Source organism: Coturnix japonica, chromosome 4 (assembly GCF_001577835.2).
Source record: "Coturnix japonica isolate 7356 chromosome 4, Coturnix japonica 2.1, whole genome shotgun sequence".
Taxonomy (NCBI): Eukaryota; Metazoa; Chordata; class Aves; order Galliformes; family Phasianidae; genus Coturnix; species Coturnix japonica.
In genome coordinates, this window is record NC_029519.1 from 20,956,463 (window position 1) to 20,972,813 (window position 16,351).

General features: G+C 42.8%; 3 protein-coding genes and 1 long non-coding RNA gene across 9 annotated transcripts in view; 3 read left to right on the forward strand and 1 right to left on the reverse strand.

Moving 5' to 3' along the window:
* KLHL2 (kelch like family member 2) overlaps nucleotides 1-3,511 on the forward strand; it is a 57,378-nt gene extending 53,867 nt beyond the window's left edge. For all 6 annotated transcript variants that reach the window (XM_015860881.2, XM_015860880.2, XM_015860882.1 and 3 more), the window contains 3 exons: nucleotides 1,242-1,382; nucleotides 1,562-1,705; nucleotides 2,387-3,511. In XM_015860881.2, the coding sequence (XP_015716367.1) occupies nucleotides 1,242-1,382; nucleotides 1,562-1,705; nucleotides 2,387-2,415 (314 nt within the window). In that variant the 3' untranslated portion in view covers nucleotides 2,416-3,511. The remainder of the gene's footprint in view (nucleotides 1-1,241; nucleotides 1,383-1,561; nucleotides 1,706-2,386) is intronic.
* A 508-nt stretch (nucleotides 3,512-4,019) lies between these two features.
* MSMO1 (methylsterol monooxygenase 1) lies at nucleotides 4,020-10,601 on the forward strand. The gene is made up of 6 exons (XM_015860890.2): nucleotides 4,020-4,169; nucleotides 4,609-4,918; nucleotides 5,698-5,846; nucleotides 6,617-6,743; nucleotides 7,927-8,081; nucleotides 9,629-10,601. The coding sequence occupies exons 2-6, from the start codon at nucleotides 4,664-4,666 to the stop codon at nucleotides 9,831-9,833; spliced, it is 891 nt and encodes a 296-aa protein (XP_015716376.1). The 5' UTR covers nucleotides 4,020-4,169; nucleotides 4,609-4,663; the 3' UTR covers nucleotides 9,834-10,601.
* Nucleotides 10,086-12,913, reverse strand: LOC116653428. Its single transcript, XR_004307245.1, has 2 exons — nucleotides 12,750-12,913; nucleotides 10,086-11,855 (listed from the first exon to the last, which is right to left on the reverse strand). It is a non-coding gene; the product is annotated as an uncharacterized LOC116653428 (long non-coding RNA).
* Nucleotides 12,914-12,968: 55 nt separating this feature from the next.
* CPE (carboxypeptidase E) overlaps nucleotides 12,969-16,351 on the forward strand; it is a 41,665-nt gene continuing 38,282 nt past the window's right edge. The window contains exon 1 of the mRNA XM_015860888.2: nucleotides 12,969-13,287. Coding sequence (XP_015716374.1) covers nucleotides 13,002-13,287 — 286 coding nt within the window. The 5' untranslated portion in view covers nucleotides 12,969-13,001. The remainder of the gene's footprint in view (nucleotides 13,288-16,351) is intronic.

The window sequence follows — 16,351 nt, forward strand, 5'->3', positions numbered from 1 at the left end:
CATGTTTCCTTCCCCTTTTCCTTTAGTTATTGAAAGCTGTTGTTGTTTTCTATATGAGAATTGTTTCCGCAGGATTATTTTCTCTTCCCCTCATAGTATAGGAATGGCCCATACTCACAATCTTAGTGATATATTTTTCAAAGATGTTTTGGCTGGTTTTCAAGGTCTCAGAACATTTTTTTTTCTTAAGCCACATTTTTTTTTTTTTGGTCTGAAAAACTTCATATTTGCCATTTCCTTTCCTTTTTAATACATGTTTTAAGCTGTGCCCTTTTTGTGGAACTCTTTAATAACTATCTTGGCAAATTTGTATCATGCTATTTAAACTTTACAATCTCAAATATAACACGTAATAAGTTTCCCGGTGTACTTTCATAGTAATGATTTTTAATTATCTTTATGGTCCATCATTTGCAAGTTTTAATGCCAAAAAATTGCACTTCTGAAACCCAATATGTTTGGGTTATAACAGTGCATTATAAAGTGAGGCATAAACTAACAGGCCTCCCTTTTTGTTTCCTCTGATACCATCTTTTCTGTACGTGCAGTCTAACTAGCAAGTAGGCCTAGACTAGCTACTTCATCCCAAGCTTATAGATTGGTAAAATGTTGTAAAGGGGATGCTAGGATTAAAGGAGATCCAAAAAATACTTCTGGATAATTCGTTAGCTAAAGCTTGGCTCGAGGAAGTTTTGTGTTCTCCTCCAGATCTGCAGGAAGAAGCTACTCACTGTAATTGTTTACTTTTGTTTCATACATGTTTATAAGGTGGTATCGTAGCACTTCAGTGGAAGCATTCCTGTTGTTTAATGTCTGTCCATTCAGCTTTACTGTACTGCATAGTATTTATATTCTAAAAATTCAGTTCTGCTTTATCATTTTATCAGATTTCCTTTATGTTGACTGAGCATACTGCATTATTTACTATCATTTCTAATTAGTCCTAAACTCCAGCAGTCCTCCTATTTCTGCTCATCATCCTTTCATCCAAAGTTTTTTAAACGTTATGTTGCAGAACACCTCTGGTTTCTGTATGCTGCAATATGGATGGGCATGCAAGACATTTTATCAGTGTCTTGCATTAGTTTACTGTCTCTTGCTTTATGTATCCTGACCTAAATGTCTTCTGAAATAATTCCTAACATTGGATGAATGATTTGTTTTAGCAGATCTTTTTTTGTTTTCTTGGTATCAGTCAAATTACGCTGTAGTTAATTTTGAGTATTTTCATGTGTTCACAGGTGTTGGTGTGTTAAACAATTTACTGTATGCGGTAGGTGGTCATGATGGGCCTTTGGTAAGAAAAAGCGTGGAAGTGTTCAATCCCGTCACCTGTACATGGAAGCAGGTTGCAGATATGAACATGTGCAGAAGAAACGCAGGTATGTACTACAGTTACTCTAAAATGCTAGCAGTAAAATTAGGTGCAAATGGGATGCTCCTTTTTCTTTTAAATGGCTTTCTGCTTCTTTGATGATGTCACAGCATGGAAATCATGCTTTCATGGGTATGAATGAGCTGATCATTAACTTTCATGATTGGTTTCCTGTCTTTTTTTTAGGCGTTTGTGCTGTAAATGGTCTCTTGTATGTAGTTGGAGGAGATGATGGTTCCTGTAATTTATCAACAGTGGAATATTATAATCCAACAACTGATAAATGGACAGTTGTGTCATCTTGTATGAGTACAGGAAGGAGCTATGCAGGTAACGTTATCTAGGGTTTCTTTTTTTACAGTATATTGAGCTGCAGCCGGGATAAGAAATTTGAAGCATTCAAGCAAAGCACTGTGTAAAATAAAAGCTAAGATACTAGAATGGGCATGAAGAATTTGATGGTTAATTTTGAATATAGACTTCAAACAATTAATTCACTAAAAATGAAAAAGGTATTGAACTGTATTGAAGAGGAATTTAGCATGTAATGATGAATTAGAAGACTCCAGTGTGACCAGTCCCTTTTTTCCTCAAACACGCTTTGTAATTGTCTCAATTTCTAGCGGTCCAATTCTGAAGTTCTCTGTGGGAAATTGCTATGTAGAAAACAAGAGCAGTTTTAGGAATCTTTTCTTTTAATAACTGCAGTTTCTTAAGTTATTACAGTGTATGTAAAGGATATATTAATTATAAGGGTAAAGTTGATTTCCCCACCCCCACCCCCCCGCCTACCCCAAGTAACAGAAACATTCAGAAATCTACACTGATTCATATAACTTTGTTATATAATCAATTATTATTTGATATATATGTATCAAATGTACTATTAAAAATTAGACAATAACATGAACAATAATAATAGCCTGCAACTAGCATAATATTGAAAAGCTGTGCATCACCATCAAGGTTTCCCTGTTTTCCCTAGACTTACACCTTTCTTCCTTACTCTAGGTGTTACAGTTATTGACAAACCATTATGATCGATAAGGGGATCTTCAATTTGATTGTGCACTAGAAGCAGCCTTCAACAAGTGTATTTGAAGTGACTGAGTACCTAAGCACTTCTCTACTTGTAGCTGCACCTTGAGTCACAGTGGAAGATGTGACCGTCTACAATTGCAGATGATGGATGATGAAGATTACTCTAGGTAGAAGCAATGCGTAGGACTACTCTGCGGTTGAACAGGGGCTGACTGGATATTTGAAGTGTAGTAGGCCGTGTCTTTTTTTAATTGCAAGATCTTCAAACACTTAAAGCCACTTTCATAAGGACAGACTTATGTCAGTTGTGGCTGAGAAACAGGTTGTCAGTGGAGAATGGTGTGTATTCTGGTGAAAGTAAATTTGTCTTATTTTTTCCAGAGACTAATAACCATGTTTAAAGAAATGAACTGTCAGTCTTCATAGTAGGTATCGAATTCCACCTCAGTAATTTAAGCTGGCATGGGGGAAATTTGTTTCCTTTTATAAGACTTTTGTTACGTAACTATGATATGTGTATATGTACGTGTGAGCATAAGTTGCTTTCTATTGAAATTCTTCAAAAACCAACTTTATTATTTATAATTTGGCACAGTACTTTGAATATGCCCGTACTATGTTGTAAAAGAGAGTTGTATTTTTTGATATTTAACAATACTTAACACTACTAATTCCCACTGAAGGAGATCAGAGCTGGTATAATGATTCCTGGACAGGTGTAATTTCGAGGTCTTTTTAATAAAAATGTTGTCTGTACTTAATGTTGTTTTTTCTTTCCCTGTTCAATTTTGGTCACATTTAGATGTTACTTCTTTCTTACCTTTTTATGCGAAAAGTGATTTGGCATGAAAATAACCGAAAATTTATAATGAATGTGTGAAATTAAGTTGAACTTGCATGGTACTAAGGTCTCTTAATGCGTGTAACCTTAGCTTCTGTTAGCTAATACCTGGATATACTGTATGTGGCCATGTTCATAGAGCAGCTCGTTTCTATTCCTTCTTGGACGGCCTCCTTTTAACACGACCAAAGTTATTGTCATATTTGAGATATTTTCTTCAAATAAACAATTTGTATATGGTTTCCTAACGCCAACCGACTGCTTAAAGCTTGTGTTTCTCCATACAGAAAACGGTTTCTCAGCTGACATCAGGGCACCGACTGCTTAAAGCTTGTGTTTCTCCATCCTACACCTCAGCTGACAGCAGGGAAGAGATTTTGGGGGAGAAAGGCTGGTTTTGAAAAGACCTGAGTGTTAGTTATTGCTGAGGCTGAAAGTGCTCACGTAACTACCAGGGAGGTTTCTGAAAGCGTTTTACTCAAGCCATTGCACTGCAATTTTCTCACTCCCTTTCCTAGAACGAGGAAACGTTATCCGGCCTCGCCCCGACCCGGAGAGGAAAAACCCCATATCGGGTTCAGGGCAGCACCCCCCCACCCGCCCTGCCCACCTGCCGGCCCGCCTCCTCCTCATCACCTCGTGCACGTCACCCGGCCGCCCGCCCGCCTCATTGGCCACGCTCCGAGGTCTCACTATCCTCACTCCACCCCTCCAGCCAATCGCCGAGCGCGCACACAGCTCCGGCCCTCCCTCTCTCACGCCTGACTCTCCGCCGCTACCGCTGGCCAGCCAATGGGAGCCGCGCCGGGGTTACCGGGCGGCCAATAGGAGGGCGCAGGTGAATAGCCGGCCGCGCGCCGCTTGTTATTGCTGCCGTCGGCCGCGGTGTGACAGGGCCGGGACTGCGCTGAGGTGAGCGCGGGGCGCCGGGGGCCGCGGGATGAATGGGGGGACGAGTGGGGGGACGAGTGGGGGCCGTGAGCCGACGGCAGAGGGACGGTCGTGGGCCGCGCTGGGGTGCCCTGGGCCGCTCTGGGGTGTGCCCGGCCTCGGCTGTGCGTGGGGCCTGGGGACCGGGCCGGGCGTCTCCCTGAGTTCCACCCCACGGCGGCTGTGTCGCTGTCTGCCTTTTGTACCCGTCTGGAGGTTTATGCTTTTATGCTGTGCTTCAGAAAAAGGACTTGGTGTAGGGAGCCTGCTTTGGCAGGGGGGTTGGACTCGATGATCTCTAGAGGTCCCTTCTAACCCCTACAATTCTGTGATTCTGTGATCCGTATTAACCTGCTCCTCGGTTTTTAGCCTCTTTCTGAAGAATAACTGCTGTTTATTCGTCTTCTCTTAAAACACCCAGGTTACGCACAGACGGCTGTGGAAGATCTGTGACTGTGATGTTTTGTGCTTGAACGATGGCAACGAACGACAGCGTTAATATCTTGAACTCTGCTTATCTGGCAGTGGAATATATAGACTCTTTCCTGCCTGACAATCCTCTGCAGCAACCATTTAAAAATGCTTGGAATTACATGCTGGACAACTACACCAAGTTCCAAATAGCGACATGGGGGTCGCTTTTAGTTCATGAAGCTTCATACTTCTTGCTCTGTGTACCTGGATTCATCTTTCAGTTTATACCCTACATGCAGAAGTATAAAATTCAGCCGGTAAGACATAGTAGTGGACTGCACACTGATCTACCTCGAAACACATGAAATCAAGCATGTGGCTGCTGTTGGTTTCCATTTCATGTGGCCATGTTTGCTCAGTCACTGTGAACAATCCAGAAGGAACAGAGGAAACTTAAAGTGTTTGTGAGGGGATGCAGAGAAGTGGGTTTGGGGAGGCAAAGGAGTTTTTTCAGAGTGAGAGTGTATCCTTTCCATCCTCAAGAGGTAGAGAACAGGTATGTCAGCCTTCATAATAGGAACTGGAAGTAATACAACTTTCTGGAGTTGCCACAGTGATTTAATAAGGTGTCTTCCTGCAGAACCTCTTTTTTTGAAGACAGTTTAATTCTTCACGACTTTTTATCTTCAGCTTCTGTTTTATTCTTTTAGCTATGGCAACACTTTGGTGCAAAGAAGAAAAAATAAGTTAGATTTGTGTCATTCAACACACTTAATCTGATATGTTCCTGCTAATTATAATTACTGAAGTAACAAGAATAGTTTTGGGGGGAGGGGGGAGGATGGGGGGGAGGGCTGGCAAGGACAACTTCTGATGAGACACTTCAGAAAAGTAGTTTAGAAAAGTGAGAGCCTTTGAAACCAAATCCAGAGCCATGAAACTGGTGTTCCCTGGGATAATTTGCGTGATGGGAAGACTGGCTGTCTGTCTTGTAAGGTGAAAGGAAATTGCCTTTGAAGTCATCTTTGTGGCACTTTGGTTACTCTTGATAGAAATGTATAACTCAACTCATTTTTCTTTTTTTTTTTTTCCTTAGGATAAACCAGAAACGTGGGAAAAGCAGTGGAAGTGTTTCAAAACGCTTCTCTTCAATCACTTTTTCATTCAACTTCCTCTAATCTGTGGCACGTACTACTTCACAGAATTTTTCAACATTCCATATGAGTGGGAAAAGATGCCTAGGTGGTACGTAGATATGTCTTGTACATTCATAATGAATGACACTTACATATATAACAAAAACCGTATTGGAGTTTGTGACATTAACGTAACTTTTTAGGCTAATAAACTATGCTTGCTAACCACTCTTGAGACTAAATTGCAGTGGGAGCTAATTAGAGCTTCCTAGAGTCACAGCAGCTTGTGTAAGATATCAGGTGGGTGGTGTGCTATGGGTTTGTTTTTATTTTTAAATCCAGCTGTTTTTTTTTTTATTTTCTATTATTTCCTCCTAAGTGTTTCTTAGCTCCACCTTGTTTTATTCAGCAGCAGCAATGCGTTACTGAAGGGAGGGGAAACTGCCTCGTGTTTCCCTCTTTTGCCCTAAACTGGTGAGAAATGCTGCAATACTTCGAAATGCCTTCTTTTCTTTCCCACCAGTAGTTGTTTTCTATAACAGAGGGCCATCTTTTTTAGTTGTTTTCTGTCTGTTTAGGTATCCAGTGTGGTTTCTGTATCTAGATCTTAGATTGCAGGTATTCCTTATAGGCTGTATGTGTGATGTTGAAATGACAGCTTGCTACACTACACATAAACTCTGATATATCAACAGATGAGCTATAAGGGCTAATGTGTATTTTTACATAACAGTGCATTGACATTATCTTTTCAACCAGTAATACATGCAGTTCCTACCTCTACTAGCTCGTCAACTTCTTTATCTTTCAAGGCTGCATATTTGCAATTATCTGCTATAACTCTTAACTCTTCAATTTCTTTTATTTTCATTTTTGAAGGTATGTTTTGCTTGCCCAGTGTTTCGGATGTGCAGTGATTGAAGATGCCTGGCACTATTTCCTGCATCGACTGCTGCATCACAAAAGAATATACAAGTACATCCATAAGGTTCACCACGAGTTTGTAGTATGTATTACTTGATTTTATTTTATTCTATTACTTTTAGTGTATGCAGATTCATACAGCTTGTTTAAAGACTTTATTCAGCAGACTTAAGGGTTTTGTATCCTTCTGACTGCAGTCTTTCCTTGTGCTCAGCGTCGAACACAGCCATCCATTTTGTTTCTGATAGCACCACCTGTTATTTGATTTTATTTAAAGAGAATGAAATGGAGCGCTTTTCAAAGCGTAGTATGCGCCTGCTTCCTAGGGGGGAGAGATGGGCTGGGTTTTCTGGTTATGGCTGTCACTTGACATTGCTGCAAACTGATGGATATATGGTGATGTACTTACATATGTATAATTACTTATATATATATATAAAATGTAAGTAATTATATATGTAAATATATATATATAAAATTATTATATAATATATATAATATAAATATATAATTATATACACATAATTATATATATAATGTAAGTAATTATATATAAGTATATATATTGTATATATATATCATTTTATATTGTATATAAAATGAATTACTTACATAATACATTATATTATAATACATATACATTATATATATATATATATATATATAATGCTCTGGTTCAATCTCATAATAACGTTTTGAATTGTAAGAATTAATTTATAAAGCTGATCAATCAATTTGGGCATTTATTCATTTTGATTGGTTTTGATTACGGCTTTTTTGTTTTTTGTTTTCTTTTTCTTAAGCAAATCTGTAAGTGAATCATGACAGATTCTTTTGGCTTCCTTCTGTTTTGTTCTACTTCCAAGACTGAATATATTACAAAGCTGATAGGAGCTTGCCAAATGCTTTAGCATTCCTATTCTTTGGCCAGGGACAGTGGTGATTGATGGCCATTGACAATGGTGCCTAAGCACTGGCTTAGCCTGAAGCACCTTGGCTTTAATAGGGAAACATTTGGAATTGCTAATGGAATTGTAATCACTATAAACTTAAAGTATAAAGTACAGTTTTCTGTTTTAGCAAGGAGGAGCTGAACACCCGTGTTAAGACCTTTGCTCAACCAGACTGTTTCCTTCACCCACAGCATTGTTCTGTTTCTCTTGTGGGGCAGTGGGGAATGGGGGGTGCCACAAAATAGCGATTCTGATTTGGGAGCATAGGAAATCAAGAAGGGTAACTGTTTTCCTTTCTGTCCTGTTTTGTAGTCTCCATTTGGAATGCAAGCAGAATATGCACATCCTCTGGAAACGCTCATCCTTGGAGCTGGCTTCTTTATTGGAATTGTTGTCTTCTGTAACCACGTGGTTCTTCTGTGGGCATGGGTAATATGTCGCCTGATGGAAACCATTGATGTGCACAGGTAAATCTTTGCTCCTTTTTAATAGTTTCACTTTTCCCTGGGTTTGTCTTAAAATCACCTGTCTCTTTCAATGAGCTTAGCTTTACTGCTTTATTTTTTTACTGAAGTGTGTGCTTTTACGCATCTTACGATATGGCACAGTCCAAATAGCTGTGCTGTGTTCTGTTTTGAGGTAGTGTAGTCAGTAAATTGTGTTGATTAAAAGATTGCTATAGATGAGCTAAAGCACCCTGAGTGTGATGTCAGCAGCCTGGGTTTCATCAGGATTATTGGTGTACAGATGACCTTATGCAGCTTAGAATGCCAAAAATAATGGAAAACTTCATATTCCATCTCCAAGAGTTTTTTCCATTTGTTAGTTGATGGTTTTCTGGGCATAAGGAATATCAAGCAATGTAACTGGAGATCATCTTCAAAGTAGATAAATGAACTCTTTTATTTCTGGTAGCTCTGAAGGGCAAGACTGCTCATCTCTGTAGCAAAACTGATTCCTTTCAGATTTGATTCCAAAATGGTAATGCAAATCTAAATAGCCTTAGATTCATCTGCGAGTAAATGAGCTTTTCTTTCCTGTGTTCAAAATGAAGGGGAAAACTAAGTTTCGACCTGCTAGCATCACATTTGACCTCGTGTCTGGAAATACATTATGAAGCATGTAGTGTCTTACTGTAGAGGCTGTGTGAAGGATTTCACATGAGCTATTAAATGACTCATTGGACAAACCATTGCCATTTTAGGAGTTCTTCTTGGTCCTAGGCTGAGAATGTTCTAGACATGTCCTAGAGCATGTTCTGACGTGCTAAAGTAATTCATGCAAAATAAAAATCTCATCTCTCAAAGAGAATGCCTGCAAGAGGTGTTTGTAACAGATCATACTGCGTTCTCCCCACTAGGTGGTGGTAAGATGTTTTGCAGAGCTGCTAAGCAAATGAGTTGAAATGGCTTTAAAGCAAAGCAGTCTGGTTTTAATATTACTTTAATTTTGTATTTTCAGTTTTAAACCTTTGAAGAACTTGCAGTAAGCAGAAAATGATTGAGAGCAGAAAGACTACAACTGTAGTTGATTTGAGCTGCTGTTTGAGGAGGAGCTGAGCTGGCTGATACTTATAGCTTGCTGTCACTATGTTTTTGTTATTCCTTTTTACTAACAGAATCACAGAATTGTAGGGGATGGAAGGGACCTCTAGAGATCATCGAGTCCAACCCCCCTGCCAAAGCAGGTTCCCTACACCAACGTCGCTTTTGAGACAGCTATAGGTCTACTTAACAACCAGATCATTCTCTGTCATCTCCTGGCTGTTTCTGCTAAATTGTTAGTGTTGCTCATCTGAGCTGAAAAGGTCACTGAGTGCCAAAAAGCCACTGTTAACAGAAGTATTTGCCTAAGTCAGGAGGGGATTTTGTTGTAGTACCGTTACTTCAGGACCTTATAGAATAAAAGGCTTTTAGATTACAAAAAGAATAAATTGGTGCCTATATAAGGCACCAATAAGAATAAGGATTTGGGAATCCTTACTACAATTGTATTTTTTCTCCTTCCCCTGTAGTGGCTATGATGTTCCACTGAACCCTCTTCATTTGGTGCCTTTCTACGCTGGAGCCCGTTTTCATGATTTCCATCACATGAACTTTATTGGCAATTACGCATCGACCTTCACGTGGTGGGACAGAATCTTTGGCACGGACTCTCAATTCATTGCCTATAAAGAAAAAGAGAAGAAGCAGCAACTCAGGATGAAGAAGACTAACTAAAAATCCAGTGTAAAAATCGTGATGCTAATACTGGTAGTCAACTTTTGCTTTTCTTTAAAGCAAAGTCGTGATTGGGTATTAAGCATAAATCATTTTCCTTGGCTACTGAGTGGTAGGGAAAAAAACCAAGAAGTAAACTGCAGTATCTTCCTAATGGGAATGCTTTCTATTTTATATGTAAGCACCACATATATTTTAACTACAAATTTAAAGATGACGCAAAAAAGACAGAGATTACTTGAATCTGTCCACTTTTTTTTTGCAAAAAATTATTCAGTTTTATCTTTAACATTGCCTGCTTTTGATCCAGGTGGGATTGTGTACATTCACCGAGATTGGATATACTTCTTAAAACCTTACACTCTTCAATTTGTAATATCAAATAGCAGAACGTACTAATTGGTATCAGCACAGTAATTAAAATATCGGGTAAGAATTGCTTAAAACCAAAACAAATCTGTTAATAAAAAGCTTGGACAGGCAGGACTTTTGCACACTGGATAACGCGAGCTGTTAATCTCAGAATACCTGGCTAAACATGAGTTAGCGGAGACATTCCTGGTCTAGATTTATGATGTTATTTTAGGGTACAGATAAAAAGAATAGAAGTTTTCATTTGAACAAACTTTCTTTTTGCTGCTCTTTGAAGTTGCTCCGTCAGTGTACTTAGCATTTACATGACATTCCTTTCAGTGTTGTAATTTGCTGAACTGACTTGTTTGCTGTATTTGCACTTGTGACTGATGAAATAAACGTGGTTTGGTTTAAGATGTATATTACACCTTTCATATGTTTTTAATACAAAACTGACCGAAAACATTTGGGATGCAGTGTCTTGCTTTGTTTATTTCTCTAAGGAAGAAACACAGTTTCTGATAAAGCCTGAATGTTTTACAGGTTACACAGAAACAGCAGTAAGAAATGGAAACAGCACCTTGTAGATCTGTTCTGTAGGGGTTGATGACATGGGTCCATTCCGTGTAGCTACTTTGGACATAAATGCATTTTAAAGTTAAGCCATAGCTTTCAGAAACCGAAATCCTAATTAGCATCTGCCACTTGAATCCAATAGTAATTGAAGCAGAATTCTGATATTATTGGACCGACTTGTTAAATTGCTGGCCTGAGCTCTCTGTGGTGGAAGCAACCTCTTTAATCAGGTTTCAAAGACTGCCCTTATCCTCTTTGCTTTGTCAGCTCCCACTCGTCTTGCAGCTGTACTTAGCTTTATTCCTGCTGAACTCCCAGCCTAAAAATACAAGGAGCTTTCAGTGCTACGGAATGTCTCTGTTCCTGTGATTCTGTTCATTGATTCTTAGCTCACCTTTGTGTCTGTGCAAATGCAGTTACAAACTGACCACTGTGAGCCAGCCAAATGCTTAAGCTCTTGTTCAAGTTATTATGAAGTACTGTCTCTCCAGCTATAGGAGCTCAGCCCCAGCAATTTGGTACAAAGTTGTGACATATAATAACGCGTCACTTATGTCACTTTTTTTAGGTACCCCATGTTTGAAGTGTAATTGAGTGTTTGAAGGTAATTTTAAAGGGGGTTTTAAACATTCATTTTTATAGAAACGTCCCAGTGAAACCTCCATTTTGGCTCTGAATGATTGTTACTAACTCGGGTCTGGTTCATAGTTCCAAATCTCCATCCCATCGCTGTTGCCTCTCTGTCACTGTTAGCTTTCTGATGAACCTTAACCGCTGCAGCCTGTAGCTGGCAGGCCCACTTCTTGCTGTAATTTTCTATCTCTGAGGGTAGTAAATGCCATCAAATCTAGTTTTAATGGTATTTTTCATCAACCAGCTAAATTACATCATGTCCTTTGCCGCAAGACATTTCTCCAATTTCTCACATCCCTTCTGTGGCCCCTCAGAAGCAGCACTGGAATTCAGTGTTCCAAACCTGGATTCATCCCACTGTTGCTGTGATACGACACAAGGAGCAATAATGAGTCAGGGCTGTTTGCGTCGGTGTAGAGCAAGTGTGAACATCAGATCCGTTTCAGATGAAATTCAAGCCTGTAAGAAGCAAAAAATTATCGCACATGCATGTTTGCATCCACGCCCTGGCAAGCACAGCAAGCTCTGCAGTACCTGGTAGGGCTGAGTCTTTAGCCATGTTTATTTATTGACTTGTAGTGAGTCATGTTCAATTCACCACATTGAATAGGGGCACCCACAGCTCCATCAGGCGCTCAGAGCCCCATCCAGCCTGATGTTGGCTGTCTGTAGGAATGGGATCTCATCCACCACCTGTTCCACTGCTTCATCACCCAGTGCAAGAAAAACTTCTACCTTATATCCCCTCTATACTTCAGTGGGTGGCAATGAAGATATTCTCCTTGGGATGTCGTTTCCATGATCCTGTGCTCTGGAATCAGACAGCCCATCGTGCATGGGGATGTTCATATGTTCACAAAGGGCTGTTCATAATACCTCCGGAGAGCTCCCAACCTATAGATCGGTGCTGGGAGGGGATGTGCCACGGGCTCGCTCTTTTAGATAGAGAATGGGTGCAAACAAGGTATTAAATAACCAAGGATGGGGTTCGATTTGTGGCAGAAAAGACTGCATATGTGATTTTCAAAGTTTTTTTTTGTATTTTGAACCTCTGACAATTTTCAAGGGAAATTTTGCATTACCAAAAAATTAATAAATCTGATAGGGATGAATCGTTAACGATTTGCCTTTCCCAGCCGTCGGTTTGGGGGCATTTTGACGTGGTCCCTATCGGAGCAGGCTGAGCAGCGGCTGCTTGTGGGCATCCCACAGTACCGGAGCAGGGAACTGTGATTTATGGAAGTCAGTGTGCAGCTCCCCTCGGGGCATTCCCGTAGAGAATAACGGGATTTGCCCTCTGAGCAAGCAGCATCTGCTGTCCCCGGCGTTATTCTGCAATCCTACTGCGTGTACCTGTCACAGGGTTTGCTTTGTGCATCCATTCATTCAGCTGCTCGCCGCCGCGCACTACAGCGGTCTCACGGCAGAAGACCCGAAGGAGCGCATCTCTCTCAGCCCCGTGCCGGGCACGCCCCGAGCCCCTCCCGCCGCGGGCACCGTCGCCTCTCCCGGCCCGGCGCGGCCCCTCCCCGCCCGCCCGCCCCTCTCCCCCCTCCCGCCGGGCGGGCGGCAGCTGCGCGGCCGCAGGCGGAGGAGCCGGTCGGGATGGCGGTGCGGGAGCTGCGGCTGTTGCTGCTGGCGCTGGGCGCGCTGCTCGTCGCATGCCGGGCGGCCGAGCCCGCGGCGGGAGGCAGCAGCCGGCGGCGACGGCTGAGCGCCGAGGAGGGCATCTCCTTCGAGTACCACCGCTACGCCGAGCTGCGGGAGGCGCTGGTGGCGGTGTGGCTGCAGTGCCCGGCCATCAGCAGGATCTACACGGTGGGGCGCAGCTCCGAGGGCCGCGAGCTGCTGGTCATCGAGGTGTCCGACCGGCCCGGCGAGCACGAGCCCGGTAAGGGACGGGGCGGGCGCTGCGGTGGGCGCTGCGGCAGCGCGGGGCGAGCAGCGGGCGGTGCCCCAGCTCCCGGCGGAGGGGCTGCGGGCGGGGGGCTGCTCGGCGCTGCCCCCGGGTACGGCCATGCCACAGCCCAGGGGCCGTGCGGTGCGGCAGGTGCGCTGAGCTTTGAGCCGGCGGCTGCCGGGGGAGAGAGAACGGCAGGAGGAGCGTTCCCTTTGGGTGGCATCCGCCTATAAGCACGTGAATAACGAGTGTTCTGCGTTCCGTGCGTCGTGCTGGGTCCTTCATAAAGGCAGCCGAATAGACTAAAATGCCACATGTTTCGGTGCCCAAGTCACGTGCTGGGGAATGTGATGAGCACTGACGATCTGTCCTGGTGGATGCTGAAAATAGTTGTTTTTTTTTTTATTCCCCCATCCCCCGGGATTAAGCAGGATTAGAAGTGGAGCACGCTCGCTGTTTGACCGAAGCCGTCCCTCCCTCTGCAGGGCACGGTGCAGAGCAGCTGCAGTTCTCTGCCCGCAGCAGCACAGGGGAGGCTCGGGGTCACCTGGGGAAGGGCGACAAGCTGGGCTCACACCTGTCAGCACTGTGCTCCTCTGCCATGATTGCAAAGGTGCACAGCAGCTGTGATGCTCCATTTTGGAATCTGAGCACCCCCATGTGATGCCAGGGATGACACTGAAGGTGTTTTCTCCTTAATAACACACCCTTTCTTCTGCTGTGTAGTGCAAGGCAGTGCTGTGTGTTTCCTCGCGTGTGCCATTTCTGTGCATGAGAAGAAGCAGAGCTCTGGGGCCACCCTGCAGCCATACTGCAGCCATACCAGAGCAGGGATCCTGCTTGTCGTCAAAGAATGCATGGTGGCTCTGATGCCAAGCAGGAGAGTGTCATGCAGAGGATGCTTCTGGGGCTACAACCTGCCTCATCTGTCTTCACCTGTTAGTAAAAAAATGGAGGAGAGACTCACAGACACAGTCATATGTACAGATGCTTTTTCAGAGCAGGCTAAGCAACTGTTGGTATACCTGAACGTAACCCATTCCCTAACCCGTTGGGCTGCATCAGAAGAGGGATGGTCAGCAGGGTGAGGGAGCTGTTTGTCACTCTTTGCTCTGCCCTCATGAGGCTCCATCTGGAGTAGTGGGTGGCCACTACATACAGCAGTGGGTGCCCCATCCCTGGAGGTACTCAAGGCCAGGTTGGATGAGGCCCAGGGCAGCTGAGCTGGTGTGAGCAGCCCTGTCCATGGCACTGGGTTGGAACTGGATGGGTTTTGAGGTCCCCTCCAACCTAAGCCATCCTATGTTTCTGCAAGATAGGGTATGTATCACAGGGCTTATTTTTAAATACTTATATGAGTAAGTAAGGTACGCTGTAGCTTATTGGTTTGTGATGTGTAGAGCTTGTGCCTGGAAGATTTGTGGAGATGATACTGGAATTAACCGGTCAGCTGCCATGAAAACATGTAGAAATGTTCCCGCTCACTTAGTGACCAAACAAATCCATGGGGCATCTGCAGAACAGCAGTGAAGGCATCTTGTGTCAAGTAAAGAGGCTTTGCACTGAGCACATAAAATCCAGTGCATACGCACATCCATTACGTAAGCATATGGATGGTGTGCCCATGCTGCAGTGGCTGGGTCATGCACAAACACCTGGATCGCCTCTTGGTTTTGAAATATCAGTTGTTTTCCAAATACATTTATAATATTTATGCAACATTTGAAAACAATTTCATGACAGAAGTTAAAAGGAAAATTTTAGAAGCATGCTTTAGATTCCCAGATCCTCTGGATCAAATCTTTAATGAACAAAGCAACTGGCTCAAATCATTGAGGCCTTATCTTTTGCTGGGATGAATGTATGTTGGGTTGGAAGGGACCTGAAAGCCCACCTGGTTGCCCCTCACCAGCTCAGCTGCCCAGGGCCCCGTCCAGCCCTGCCTTGAGCACCTCGCAGAGACGGGACACCCACAGCTCTCTGGGCAGCTGCCTCACCACCCAGATCTGATCAAGTTGGCAGGAGACAGCAAGGTGAGATAAAGTGAGGAGAAAAAGATGGTGGGAAACTGAAGGTGTATTGAAGGACAACAAAGAACAGTTGACAGTGAAGCACACATTATTTCTAGGAAGGAAATAGTACTTTGCCTTAACTGCTGTGCAGTGTTTGAGAGGCTCTTGCTTTGGGTGGCTGACATTCTTTTGAACAAAACACCCAGTAGATGCTGATCTCCTGAGGTTTTTTTTTTTTCTTAATTACTGTTAATAAGCTAATTTGGGGCATGAGTCTGTATTCTTTAATAGCAGTGATACACTTAGAATTGATTCACGCTGAAAGCGATTCACGGCATCTTCATCACATCCTTAAAATATCAGAATGTTGGCACTTTGGGTATAATGTTTCATAGTTTTTCAGAGCAACATTTAGCTTAGAGGCATACTCCAGTTTTAATGACTCTGCTGTTCATCCCTTGCCCCACAGATATCAGTGGCAGTGCGATGAGGTACAAGCACTGAAGCCATTTCCTCCTGCACAAGCATATTGAAAGGGTGACTGAAACTGAAGTGATAACTGGCTCTGCTGTGAGAAATGAATGGGGAAATGCAAAATCCTTCTGCTCATATGGAAACCGTATCTAGGTCTTATTCCTGTCATTGAAGCGCACCTTCAGAATTTGCATGTAAACATCTTGAGTTATTTGGTGGGGCCCTTTAATGTTTCTCAGTTTGTCAAGATATTAATGCAGTTTGAATACAGCAAGAGCTTGTTACTAAAGCTATATATGAGGGAGCAAGCCTAATTTTTGCATGCTTGAATTTTAATTAAGTGTCAGTTTTTATCAGTGCTTTCTTAGCAGTCTCTTTCAGAAGAGATGTCAAAAGATACAGTCTCTGGTAAATGAGAGTACAGGGAGTTTGTGTTCATCCAGCTGTGTCGCTTCAAGATGGGGTTTGCAAATGCTATGAATGTGTGGATGTGAGCAGAATGCTCTGTGTCATCTATGAAGCTCCATCCCTGGAGGAGCCCAAGTCCAGGCTGGATGGGCCCTGAGCAG